This window comes from Nuphar pumila, chromosome 15 (assembly GCF_984573655.1).
Source record: "Nuphar pumila chromosome 15, dmNupPumi1.hap1.1, whole genome shotgun sequence".
Taxonomy (NCBI): Eukaryota; Viridiplantae; Streptophyta; class Magnoliopsida; order Nymphaeales; family Nymphaeaceae; genus Nuphar; species Nuphar pumila.
This window is the reverse complement of record NC_143263.1, coordinates 69,818,567-69,831,921: the sequence shown is the minus strand read 5'-3', so window position 1 is coordinate 69,831,921 and position 13,355 is coordinate 69,818,567. Positions and strand designations below refer to the sequence as shown.

Sequence of the window (13,355 nt, the reverse complement as noted above, 5' to 3'; positions counted from 1 at the left end):
TTGCCCGGTAGGTGCCATTGGCTTATTATGAAAAGATCATCCATACATGGATGCTAGAAGATAAAACAGATACCATTCAGTGTAAGCAAATGAAAAGAAGATCAAAGAGGAAAAAATAGAATTCTAGAGAGAGAGAGGGTACAGTTAATTCTATGGATCTATAGAAGAGCTGCTAAGTAGCAGATGGAAGTACAATCAATAATGGTAGCGTAGATCAATTGGACAATAATTTGATGCGTGCATGATCCTTTTTTGTCACCACATTTTCACACAATGTTTATATTGATTGTCTGATGATTATTATTACCAAGTATTAAAACTAGATAGAAGTATATCTTGACCAAAAGGACAATGCTCATACCTGCATTTCATAAACATTGATCTTTAAGATTCTGTTCTTTAAATAATAACACCAATATAACTGCAGCAACAACAGTAACAATCAATGACAAGAACTAAAGTATGTTGACATGAAAGACAGCTAACAGAACTAGAACTTTAATGAAAAAGCTAAAATCAAAGATGGCATTTGATCCATTAGCTTCCACGCTTCCCAAGAAGGCTTCGAAATTAAGTGACTCAATATTGCTTCCTAGTTTTCATTTATTGGGGTGTGTGGAAAGGTGTTACAGTCTACTTTCTCCAGGATATGAATGGTATCTAGGAGACAGCTTCATATCTGGTTACCCTGAAAGTTTTGCTGGTTGCTTAGTGTTCCAGTGATATGGGCAATAAATAAAGTAGTGGATTCTCCCTAAACTGGAGTTTCACCTCAATGCATTCCAGCCTTGAGGCAGGGATTCCAACTGCAAAATTTAAAATAGTCTTTCACTTTATTGGGACATGAAGCAGGTTCTATCAATAAATAAACATTATTTTTTATGATTACATCAATAATAATCCGGCGAAAGGAGGATTGTTCAGAGCTGGCCCAATGGACAACAAAGACGGTATAGTTCTTGGTGGTTAGGACACCCTATCTGTAGGGAGAAAGAAAGACACTTAAAATCTCATCTTAACATGCCTTTATGGTTTTTACTTGCTGGGTACAGTGAAACAGCTTTCAATCAAGGGCTCTTAAAGCTCACCTAAACATCATGCAAGAAAAAGGCTCCATGTGAAGCCAAGGTTGATTAATTTAGCCAAGTTTAACCTTGGCTTACCCATAATCTTTTCTTTGGAATAGGTTGTGAAAGAGGGACAAAGAAAAATGTTAGTGCATATTTATTTGTGATTTTTCTCATTTAATCTTTTGCAAATATTATTTTGACTTCCCATCCTCATAAAGAGGGCATTTTTTTTATTGAATATAGTCAAAATCCATTTAATGATAAATTAATAAAATTTCTGGTTATCTGCTGCTCTTGGCCAGGATTCAGACACATGGTTGCTAAATATCCCTGTTGAAAAATAAAAGAAAACAAGCTGTTGCTTGCAAATTAAAAATGTGCCTCCTCACCCAACCAAAAGTAAAGCCACATGTAATAAAAATATCAATCTCATTATTGAGATAATAGGTACATTTTCACAAGAAACATAACAACCATTTCCATGTCCATTTTTAGGTGAGTGCCTTACCGTTTACTACACATGTAAGCCAACCCTATCTTTCCTTGGCAGAAAGGGAAAAAAGGAAAAGGAAATGAAGCTAAGACAAAGGAAGGGGAGGGATAAAAATATACAAGTACAAATTTTACATAGTGTCACATGCTTCTTTCTCCTGTATTCTAAAGAAATCAAGCCTATTATCTGCCAACCTTGAAGCATAAGCAGCTTTCTTGTATTCATACCATGTAAACTCTTTATATCTACACTTCTCTCCTCTTAGAAACAATGGCAATGGTGCCACTTTTGCAGTCAGAGATGGGGCACCAAAGTAGATCATTGACAATCTAGACTTCTTACTGTTAGCCACAACCCTGTGTCTCACACTTCTGAATCTTCCATTACTGAGAACCTGCAATACCGAAAAATAGAAACACTAAACAAGAAGGATAGGAAAAAATAAACTTCATGAAAATGAGATATTAATTCTCAGTAACTCTGCTTTCCTACCTGCATGGCATCACCAACATTTATGAAAAAGGAATTCTGGTCAGGAGGAACAGACAGCCAACTTCCATCTCTCATACATATCTCTAGACCTGCTGTGTTGTTTGATCTCAAGACTGTTAGTATCTGTGGATCAGTGTGTTCTCCGAAGCCAATGGGACTGCACTTCAAAGCATTCAAGTCTGGACATGGTGGGTAATGATTCAGCCTGAAAACAGAGTCACTCGCTTTGTCCATCAAGTAATGGCTAAAGGCATTCCTTGGTTGAATCTTCAATCCTTCTGCTATCAATTCAAGTATTTCACAAGCCAAACTCCTCATTGCTGATGTGTATTCATTCACTGCTTCACTGTAAAGAAAGTAAAAATGGACCACAAATGAGATCAGGAAAATGTCATACCACCATGAAAATTTAACAAGAAAAAATCATTTTTTCCCTCCAAAACTTTCCTATTACCAGAAAGTGCATGGGTTGCCATTAGGAACATGCATAGGCCCCTGAGAAATGAATTTAGGATCAGCTTGCAAGAGAAGGTACTCGATCCAGCCGATGTCACCATTAGGCCCTATCCTTCTGTTACCATAACCAAATGGGTTAGCAGGCCCAGCTTTTTCCTTCTCAGAGATGGGGAGTGAGAAGAACTTGACTGTTTCAGCTTCGAACCTTGATATGAATTCCATTGATATTCCATGGTTGATGACTTTGAAGAAACCAATTTCTTCACATGCCTTCACTATCTCTGTTTTGCTCTGAGGGAGGGAGAGGTCTATGATTGGGATACTAGTGAAGTTTGCTGGTTTCTGGTTTTTTATCACAGGTAGCTGGTCTAGTGCTGGATTTGAGAATACCACCATGCTTCTCAGCGATTAAAAAGTATGTATAGCAAGAAAATGATATTTTTGAAGGTGGGTTTTGAAGATTACTGAACCCCTGACGTGTTGCAGAGGTCAGGCAAGTCTGGATATTGGTTTTGGGTGTTCTGCAGTGAAATAGGAGATCAGGGTTGGAAAGGTATTGAAGCAATGTGGTAGATGACTCAAGCTAACAAAGAGAGATGAGGAAGCAAGGGGGATGACTAGGCAGGTGTGAGAGGGAAAGATGAGAGTGCAATTTATAGTCTTTTAGAGGGAATGGAAGGTCACGACAGTATCAAAGTCATCCAATTGTGTAAAGCTACCCTTTCATTATTTTTATTTACTTATATCAAATTTTGATTGGGACACTCATAGGTCAACAGTGTCAAAAAGTCGCAATTTTGAAACAGCCATCCTTTCCCACCTATTTCCAGGAAAGTGTGTTTGTGGATGTGGGCACAAAGAAAGCATTCAGTATATAATAAAAACATCAACAATTCTGGTTTTTCAGTATTGTTCTCTCATCTAATGATAAAGAGTTGATATATTGCTTTGAAAATGTAATTAGCTAGATATTTTGCCCATCCAAACCCATGGATTTAGGGATGTTACAGGATCGAATTTCATCCATTATCCAAACCCATGGACTTAGTAGGATTTAGTTAGCCAAACCATATCCAATTATAATTGGATGCCGATAAGGTTTTGAGTTTTTGCTACTGAATTTGGCAGATACCTGAATCTGATTACATGTAAAAAATTGGATTTGGTATAAGCTTTTTGACCTCAAAATCTGAATTTGAATCATTTAACCAACATCCAATTAGTCAGATCTGGTATTGGCCACATCTAACCTGAATCCGAACCATTTTTACATCCCTACAGGACTCCAGTAGGTTTGCCTAGTTACCATGTGAGATAATTTAAAGGGGGTGGGAGGAAAAAGGTTGCGATGCTAGGGGTGCAAACAGGATATTACTCGGACGAGGGCTGACTTGGATCCGTTTCCAAAATTTAAGCAGTAAATCCAAACAAAATCCAATAGGGTGGATTTGAATCCGAATCTATGGTACTATTGAAATAAGTAGAAATAGGTGGAGCATTTGTGTTTCAGTATTTTTTTTATGTGAAACCCTCACCGAGAACTGGGTCACCTAATGGACCCACCCTCCAAAGTCTCGGTGGAGCCCATGATCACCCTGCCTTTATGTGGCTCACCTTCAAAAGCTCTGGACACATGCACCAGTAGGGTTTGATCCGGTGCCTTCATCTCAACACCTTCACAATTTTTGTATGACATCAAATTGGATCTGACTGGCTGTTACAGGAAGCTAAGATTCTGGGTGATAGTCACCCTGTCTATTTAGCAATTCAAGTCAAATCATAGCCTGTATGCGAATGATGCATTATTTTTTGTCAGAGACATAATTTGAGATTTTCTAGCCATCATTGAAGAATTTGAGTAAATCGACCATTATTGCTTTCAAAGTTGCTCATTCTTGTTGGGAAGCGATCTTGCATGGGGCCGAATTCGCAGTGGGATGAAGGCTTCGTAGTTATGCTCAAAATCGCCAGGGAGTCCGAACTCTCAACCCTTCTTTTTCTCAATGCTTTAGTAACCACTGTTACTTTCTCAATTTATATCAGTTTGTATGTCTTCATACTGCATTTATAGATTTGAAAAGGATTCAAGTTTTGGGACACAACCTTGAGAGAAATCCCTTTATCTCTTGACAGTTGGAATGGCCTCCAAAAGTCATTTATTACATCTCCCACTTGGCCATAAGGGACTTCCTATGTTTATATGCTTGTTCTCAATAGGAACCTTGCATACACACTTTTCGAGTAATCTTTACTCACCTTATGTTTATATGCTTGTTCTCAACCGGAACCTTTCATACACACTTTTTGAGTAATCTTTACTCACCCTATGTTTATATGTTTGTTCTCAACCGGAACCTTGCATACACACTTTTTGAGTAATATTTATTTTCATTGTATTTATATGTTTGTTCTCAATCGAAACCTTGCATACATACTTTATGAGTAATATTTACTCTCATTTACTACTTAGACATATCTGAGTCTCATCTGACTTACATGGCTAGTGAAAACATCCTCAGTGACTGTCTTGGTTAGAGGGTCTGCTATATGTCACTTGAAGGAACATAGTTCATTGCTATTTCATTTTTCATAAGCATATCACGAATATATTGATATTTAGCTTCAATATGCTTACTTTTAGAGCTATCAACTCTTGTTTGTATTAGTCTTATAGCAGCTTTATTGTCACAATATAGTTGAACTGAATCTTTTAAAATGTTCAATTTCAACTCATTTAAGAAATGATTTATCTACACACCAAATATGACTGCCATATTACAGGCAATATACTCAGCTTCCTGGGTATGTTGTGCTACACACCCTTATTTCTTGTATGACCATGCAATTTTCCCACCTCCTAACACAAATATATAACCAAGGGTGGACTTTGCTTCATCTCAGCACCAGCAAAGTCAGCATCTGAGTATCTTATAAACTTTAAACTATCTGACTGATAGCATAACTTAAGTTTCTTAGTTCCCTTTAGATATCAAAAAATTCTCTTAACTGCTTTCCAGTGAAAGAGCCAAGGATTACTTTGATATCTACTTACTAGACTTACAACAAAGCTTAAGTCAGGTTTAGTACAAAGCATTGTATATATCAGGCTTCTAATTGACTGAGCATAGGGAACATTTAACTTTTCTTGTCCATCCTTTGGATAGTCATTATTACTTAACTTTTGGCCTTTTACTACAGGAGTATCTTTTGCCTTGATACTTTTCATTTTAAATTTCTTTAGAATGTGGTGAAGATATTTTTCTTGACTCAGACATAACAGTCTCTATTTTGTATCTCTGTAGATTTTAATTCCAATAATATATGAAGCTTCACCCATATCTTTTATTTCAAATCAAGAATTTAACCTTGATTTAGTCATATTTATCATATCTATATCATTTTCAGCAATTAATATATCATTAATATAGAGGAATAACACAATAAACTTACTCTCACTTTTCTTAGCATATACACAATGATCCAGACTGTTTGCCTCATAACCCAATTTGGTTATAGCATTATGAAAAGTCAAATACCACTGTCTTGGTGACTGCTTAAGTCCATACAAGAATTTATTTAACTTGTATACTTTATCTTTTTTACCTTTAATTTCAAAACATTCTGGTTGCTACATGAAAATAATTTTGCTTAATTCACCATTTAAGAAGGTCATTTTCACATCTATTTGATATAGGTCAAGATCAAAATAAGCTACCAATGCCAAAATAATGCAAATAGATGCTAGTTTGGCTACATGAGAGTAAGTTTCTTCATAATCAATCCCTTTTCGTTGAGTATAACCTTTTGCTACTAATCTTGCCTTGAATCTATCAATAGATTCATCTGCCTTGAGTTTTTTCTTGAGAACCCACTTGCTACCAATTGCCCTATATCCATTAAGCAATATAGCTAGTTCCCAAACTCCATTCTTTTCTATGGAGTTCAACTCATCTTTCATTGATTCCTTTTAGAGTCCAGACTCATTAGGAGCAATTGCATCTTTAAAACTCAAGTAATTAAAAGTTTCATCTAAATCCATGAAATAACATAATTCCTTACTCAAGAATATATAATAATCATTCAAATCGGATGGAGAAGTTTTTGTTCTTTTCTATCCTGTTATTTGTTGTGAAGTTTATTCATTATTCACAATTGGATCATTATGTTCTAACTCTTAAATGGGTATCTCAAGATCATTTATGTAAGACCCGCAATTTTTCAGAAAATATCTGAATAAAATTCATGAGGCAATTACCGGTAAAAATGACATTTCTTCTCTGAATGCGAAACGAATCAATTCCTGCGAGCCAGTTATACTTAGGATATTCGTCGAATCGCGAATATAGGCTCAAACACTCTGGAGGCCATAACTTCCTACCTGAATGAAATCAAAGGATTCCTGCGAGCCAATTTTCTTAGTTACGTCAATACGAAGGGAATGGCGTACTCAGAATTTTTCGGAAAAAAATCGCCGAAAACCCGAAATTCTTGCGGGACCCACGAAAATATTGGTGGGACCCACAGAAATATTCCTCAGAAAATATCTGGTGGGACCCACAAAAATATCCCATGGAAATATCCAAGTGGGCCCCACTCCAAGGAACCTCTTGGAATTTCCGGAATAGCCAAGGGCAAAAAGGAGATTCTGAAACTTGGGGCCCAAGTTTCAGAATCTATAAATAAAGGAGCCCCCCTCTCTTTAAAAATCGCCAACCCCTCTCTCTCTCCTCCTTTCCCAAACCTCCCCTACCTAGCCTAGCCCACCTGACCTGGTCTGAGCCTGCCTGACTTAGCCTGAGCCTGCTTGACCTGGTCTGAGCCTGCCTGACCTGGTCCTAACCCACCTGACCTAGGTCTGAACCTACTTGACCTAAGTCTGAACCCAGTTGACTTGACTTGAACCTGGTTTGGTTCAAAGTCAAAGTCCAAGTCCTTTTTCGTCCGAAGTTCGAAGTTGATCCTTTTTCGAAGTCGAGCCTCGTTCGAAGCGTTTGAAGCAATCGGAGTCGTTTCTTCCTCAAATTGAAGTAAGTTCGCTTCATTAAACCATCTCTCTCAAGTATTTGATTGTTTGTATATAGCATATACTTTCTGAAGTAGTATCTTGCTTTAGTTCTTGGTTGAGCCCTCTAGGACACTTCGGTGTTCACGCGCTCGCCTCGTAACTATCGTCGGATATATACGTTCGAATACGCAGTATATGCGTTCTTCAAAATAGTATCTCACCCTAGTTCTTGGTTGAGCCCTCTAGGACACTTCGGTGTTCACTCGCTCGCCTCGTAACTATCGTTGGATACAGATCTAGGTGTATATCTGCTGATACTGCCGACGCGTCTTATATCGCACAGGCCATGTAATTTACCTTTGCCGTCGCGTCGTATGATGCCAAGGCTCCCTGCTTTCTGTACTTCCGATTACTGCACTTCCGATTATGCATTTACTTACGCCGTCGCGTCGAACGCTGCCAAGGCTCCTGCTTTCTGCAATGTATTTACTTACGCCGTCGCGTCGAACGATGCCAAGACTTCTGCTTTGTTATATATGTAGAATATTTCGTTCAGTTACACACCCTGAACAATAGTATATGCATTTCCTTTACGCCGCCGCTGTATAAAGCACAGGCTTCTGCTTATATTACATATATGGCGCGTAAGTGAGCGTTCAAATGGAGATCAACTCCAAAATCGCCCATGCGATTCCCTTACCGCTCCTCGTACAAGATTCTGCTTGACGAATGAAGCCCCTATTGGAAAGGCTTCGCCTTTTGGCAAAATGCTCTTTACGTAAATACTAAATCAATTACGTATGGCCTGGCTATGGCCCAAGGTTCCTGCAACCTTGATGGATGCAAAGTACGCACAACGGTGTGCATCCATTTCCCGAGTTAAGCGTAGCGATTTCCCACCAAAGAGGGGAGATGCCGCTGAAACGGATAAAAGAAACGCACGCTTTCTCCGTAAAAGAGAGGAAGTGCTGCTAAAATTCCTGAAGGAGCTAAGAATGGCTCAGAAAGAACGTAGCAGAAGTGCTACCCAGTTATGGAACGCCTTCTACAATGTAGAAAGGTTCGTCGCACCACTGCCGGTAGAGCAGAGAAGGTGTTGACAGAATGGTTGGCAGAAGAGCTGCTGAAACCAGTTAAGTGGCACAATGATGTCCTTTGTTGGAACGATGTCAGAATGACTCGTCTCCCTGACACCTGCAAGGGCATCATACTTGTAAGAGCCGTTGCGCCAAAGTAGTGGTAGCGCCTTGACGAGGTCCTGAGCTCGTTGCGTAAAAATACGCCGAGTAGCCGATCCGTAGAGATCGAGTCATGTGCATGCTCATTGAGAATTATCAGACAACCAGACTCGTAAGGGCTGCTGAGCCGGAGTGTGTTGTTTCCACCAAAAGAGGTGAAGTGCTCGTCAAGGCCGAAGTGCCGAGAGCAGAGTTAAGCATGCATATGAATAAAACCTTTGTTCCACGGTGAAAACCGTGTGGTTGATTGGGGTCGGGTACATACTTCTCAAAGGCTGCCCTATAGGCATGCAATGTTCGTCAAGTAATTGTAAGACCGGCAGGCCCCTTTCAGAATTTCTCACCGAGGAAGACGGTGATGGCGCAGCCTTGAGTGACATATATTTCACCCGAACCTGATAGAGTTCATTGATGGCCTTCGTCACTCAGAGGTATGGAGGTCGTGGTTATCCTTAAATATCTAAGGATTGAACCCAACTACTGCAGTAGCAGAATGCATTCGGATACCTAGTAAGGATCTCTTCCGGTATGCTGTACCGTCCTACTAGGGGGATGGGGTCAACAGGCCTCTGGGGTATCTAAAATACATAGAATAATCAACCCCCAGATCGTCGCGTTGTCGCCCAGATATGAGTCCCCTAAGCCCAGGGGGAGGTGCAATTATCGAAACAAAGCATTAGCTTAGGTACAGCGCTACTTTGAATGTATGAGTGGATGACGTTGTTGAGTCAGTCCTGCATAACCTTTGTGAAGGTGTCATGGTCGGTATACTACTGGACCGATTGGGAAAGAACCCCATCGATATCCGTACGACTAAGTGAAGCTCGGAGAGCTGTCCTTAGATTCGTAGGATACGGATGTGCCAAGCATAAAGGCTTGAGCTAGACATCCAGTCGTGACTCTGAGGAAGTCAAGGCTAAGTCGTAGAGACTTAAGAGGTTATTCTAACTCACAGCCCTGAAGAGGCTTATGCGAAGTCATGACGACTTGCGTGGATGTTCAACTCATAGCCCTGATGAGGCTTGTGCGATATACGCTAAGTCATGGAGGCTTGAGCGTCGTATTACGAACTGCGACCCTGAGTGGTCTATGCATTTACTTGAGTTGAATAGATAGGTGTTTGCCTACTTACCAGACCATCAGTGGTTCTGACCCCGTTTAATGGGGATTTCAGGTGTTGAACCTGCGTGGCGATATGCGGAGCAAGGCGGCATCAAGTTCCAGGGTTTCTCTAGACAGAGTTGTACTGCCTCCTTTTTATTGAACCTTCACTGCTTTTCTAAGCAGTAGTGTTGTAATAAACATGTGCTTTCGATAAAATGGAACACTTTGGTGGTCAATGAGTTGCTTGGCCACATACCTGCAACGTGCTCGGAGTTTTCTAAAACCGACGACTCATTATCGTCTTATTCCGCTGCTAAAAGCTTTTCTAAGTTCCGCTGCAAAGAAAAAAAAAAAAAAGAAATCTATGAAAATTTTAACTTAGCTTTGTTTTGGAAATCCGGGGCGTTACAGAATTGGTATCAGAGCAAGAGTCTGAGAAACCTGGTTCGAGATCCGACTTGTCCACTATATCGCACTGTAAGTATATTTTATACTTCTTGTTCTGATCTGGGTGGATCTTTGTATAGATGGCAACTCACGACTCCCGAGGATACTGCTATCGTTGCGGGATCATGCACGATGAGTGGGTATGCCCGTATGAAGTCCAAGACTGCCAGTATTGTGGCGAAGAAGGGCATTCCATCAACGAATGCCAAATGAAGCATACCGCCGATATGGGTCGGCGGGGATCGCTTGGTCTTAGGGATGAGACCTCGCATGTTAGTGGGCCACATTACTCCAGTAGAAGGAGTAGTCGTACTCCAGCAACTTCTGATGAACTACCATCTCTGGTAGGATTTGACTTGAACTTCCTTGAGGGATTTGGTCAATCGCAAGGCTATCAACAGGCATCATGTACGCCTAGCTTGCACAGTTGGGAGGAGGGATGCAACAACTCCTTCTATAATCCCATTATGATTTCAGATTCCTCGAATCAAAGTACTATTATATGGGAAAACAGAGCGGCTACACCAACGCCGAGTCTGAATGGCCAGGAAGAGGGATACAACCTATATCATCCCGTTATGGTCTCGGATTCTCCGAGCCATGATGCCACTGAATGGGCAAGTGGACCGGCATCACTGATCTATCCACAAGAGTCGCTTGAGAGTGCGAAAGTGCCGCCCAAGCCAAAGCTAGTTGTGCCTGCACCAAGGCAATGTGGAAATAAACGATACTTTGGGTTCTTTGGGTCAAGAAAGAAATCCAGTTCCTAGAAGAGACTGGTAGTGTTTTGGAGTCAATAGACTCATGTACCTAGTTTCTCAACGCCTAAAAGTCTGCCAGTGCGGCATGACGTTTTGTTTAAGGCGATGCTTGTGTAAATGTGATGTATATTAAGTAAATAAAACTTTGCTTCGATATATACATTGTGAAACTAAAACACGTTGTTTGTATGTGGTAGATAAATGGCTCCTACGACGAGGAGAACCATACCAAGCGAGGAGTCCCATACTCAAGGATTTCTGCTGGAAACACTCAACAATTTGGTTACTGCCATTCGAGAAACAAGGCCAGAACCAGTCGCACCTCGAAGCGAAAACCTTGGTGGAATAACCTATGAAAAATTCCTCAAGCTCGATCCACCAGTCTTCGCCGGTAGAGCCGATCCTGAACTGGCAGAAAGTTGGGTCGAAGAGACCGAACGTGCCTTCCTGGTGCTGGGAGTACCAGAAGAAAAGAAGACCAACTTTGGCACGTACAGGCTGAAAGACAACGCACAGAAGTGGTGGGATACCACTAAGATTATCCAGTTCTCGGAAGTTGAAGTCATTCCTTGGACTGACTTCCGGAGAGCTTTCATGGATAATTACTTTCCATTACACTCCAAAAACAAGAAGAAGATGGAGTTTCTGGAATTGGAGCAGGGTGGCATGAATCTGATTGACTATACCACCAAATTTCAAAATCTTGAACGGTACTGCTCCCGATTATTTGAGACCGACCAAGAAAGGGCCGACAAGTACATCAATGGACTGCGAGAAGGGCTAAGGTCACGGGTTATCACCAGCATGCCCCAAACGTTTCAAACGGCTGTGGCAGCAGCTTCAAAAATACAAGTGGATTGGGAGCGATCAAAAGTGATCATAGCAAAAAGGCCCATAGTTGATGGTGGGAACAAGAAGAGAATGTTTCCAAGTGGCCAGGGTTCACGACAACCCTTTCAGAAGAAAAGGTTCCAAGGTGGGAACAACACTCAACAAGTTGTAAGGCCAAGGCAGAACATGGCTCCAAACAACCTGCAGTCCAACCCAAACTGCCCAAAATGCCATGTTAATCACGCAAGAGGACCATGTCCACGTGACACAGGTGGATGCTTCTACTGTGGCAAAGTGGGCCACATTGCAAGACAATGCAGGAAGAAGCTTATTGATGAGCAGAGGAGGAATGCCGGATCTGCCGGACCCTCTCAACAAGTACCACAACGAACACAAGTCCAACGACCCCCACCTAGAGTAGAACAAAGGCCTGCTGCAGGTCGTGTATACGCTGTAACGACTGAACAAGTCGAAACCGGTGACCTCATTGAAGGCACCGTACCTGTAAATGGACATGCAGCTTACGTCTTGTTTGATTGTGGTGATACTCATACGTTTATCTCCGACGATTTCACCGAACAACTCCACGCCTCGGTGCAACCGATTGATAAAATGATCGAAGTATATAACCCGTTGGGTTCACGCACCAAATGTATCCGGTGTGTGAAAAATTTGGATATAGAGATAGCAGGGCAACACTTGCCTACTGACGCCATCCTGATCGATATGATGCAGTACGATGTCATTCTGGGAATGAATTGGTTGGCTCAGAATAATGCCAAGATTCTGTGCCGCGAGGGCAGAGTGATTCTATCTCGACCCGGATTACCTAAGATGGAATACCGGTTATCCAAACCAGTTCCACAAAAAAGGCTCATATCAGCACTTAAGGTACAAAAATACCTTAGGAAGGGTTGTGTGGCCTTCCTGTTGAGTCTCTCGGTGGAAAAATCCAACGACCAACCCCTTGAGAGTTTGGAAGTAGTGCGGGAGTTTCCCGATCTGTTTCCTGAGGAATTGCCAGGACTTCCGCCACTTCGTGAGGTTGAATTTGGAATTCAATCCTTACCTGGAACAACGCCGATATCCAAAGCCCCTTATCGTATGGCACCAGCTGAACTCAGTGAGTTGAAGTGTCAGTTGGAAGAACTGATGGAACAAGGGTTCATCCGACCAAGTATGTCACCATGGGGAGCCCCGGTACTATTTGTAAAGAAGAAGGATGGATCCCTTCGGTTATGCATCGATTATCGGATGCTTAACCAGGCAACCATTAAAAATAAGTACCCGTTGCCTCGGATTGAGGACTTATTCGATCAGCTCAGAACAGCGAGAGTGTTCTCCAAGATCGACCTCAGGTCTGGATACCATCAGCTCAGAGTTAAGGAGGAGGATATACCTAAGACTGCCTTCAGAACGAGATATGGCCATTATGAGTTCGTAGTAATGCCCTTCGGA

The 13,355-nt window shown here is 41.3% G+C and overlaps 1 protein-coding gene across 2 annotated transcripts; it reads right to left on the bottom strand.

Moving 5' to 3' along the window:
* Positions 1-1,651: 1,651 nt before the first annotated feature.
* LOC149815548 (gibberellin 2-beta-dioxygenase 1-like) lies at positions 1,652-3,137 on the bottom strand. Of its 2 annotated transcripts, XM_089989338.1 has the most exons (4): positions 2,717-3,137; positions 2,510-2,626; positions 2,056-2,401; positions 1,652-1,957 (listed from the first exon to the last, which is right to left on the bottom strand). In XM_089989338.1, exons 1-4 carry the CDS (start codon positions 2,905-2,907, stop codon positions 1,694-1,696), a joined length of 918 nt encoding a protein of 305 aa, XP_089845464.1. In that variant the 5' UTR covers positions 2,908-3,137; the 3' UTR covers positions 1,652-1,693. The 2 variants fall into 2 exon arrangements, with proteins under 2 accessions (XP_089845464.1, XP_089845463.1); XM_089989337.1 differs by having other exon boundaries at positions 2,510-3,137.
* Between the last annotated feature and the right edge of the window lie 10,218 nt (positions 3,138-13,355).

Coding starts and splice junctions, on each gene's coding strand:
- LOC149815548 (XM_089989337.1), bottom strand. CDS start 2,907: ATGGTGGTATTCTCAAATCCAGCACTAGACCAGCTACCTGTGATAAAA. Junction 2,402..2,509: donor GGCAACCCATGCACTTTCTG/GTAATAGGAAAG, acceptor CTTTCTTTACAG/TGAAGCAGTGAATGAATACA. Junction 1,958..2,055: donor ATGTTGGTGATGCCATGCAG/GTAGGAAAGCAG, acceptor TCGGTATTGCAG/GTTCTCAGTAATGGAAGATT.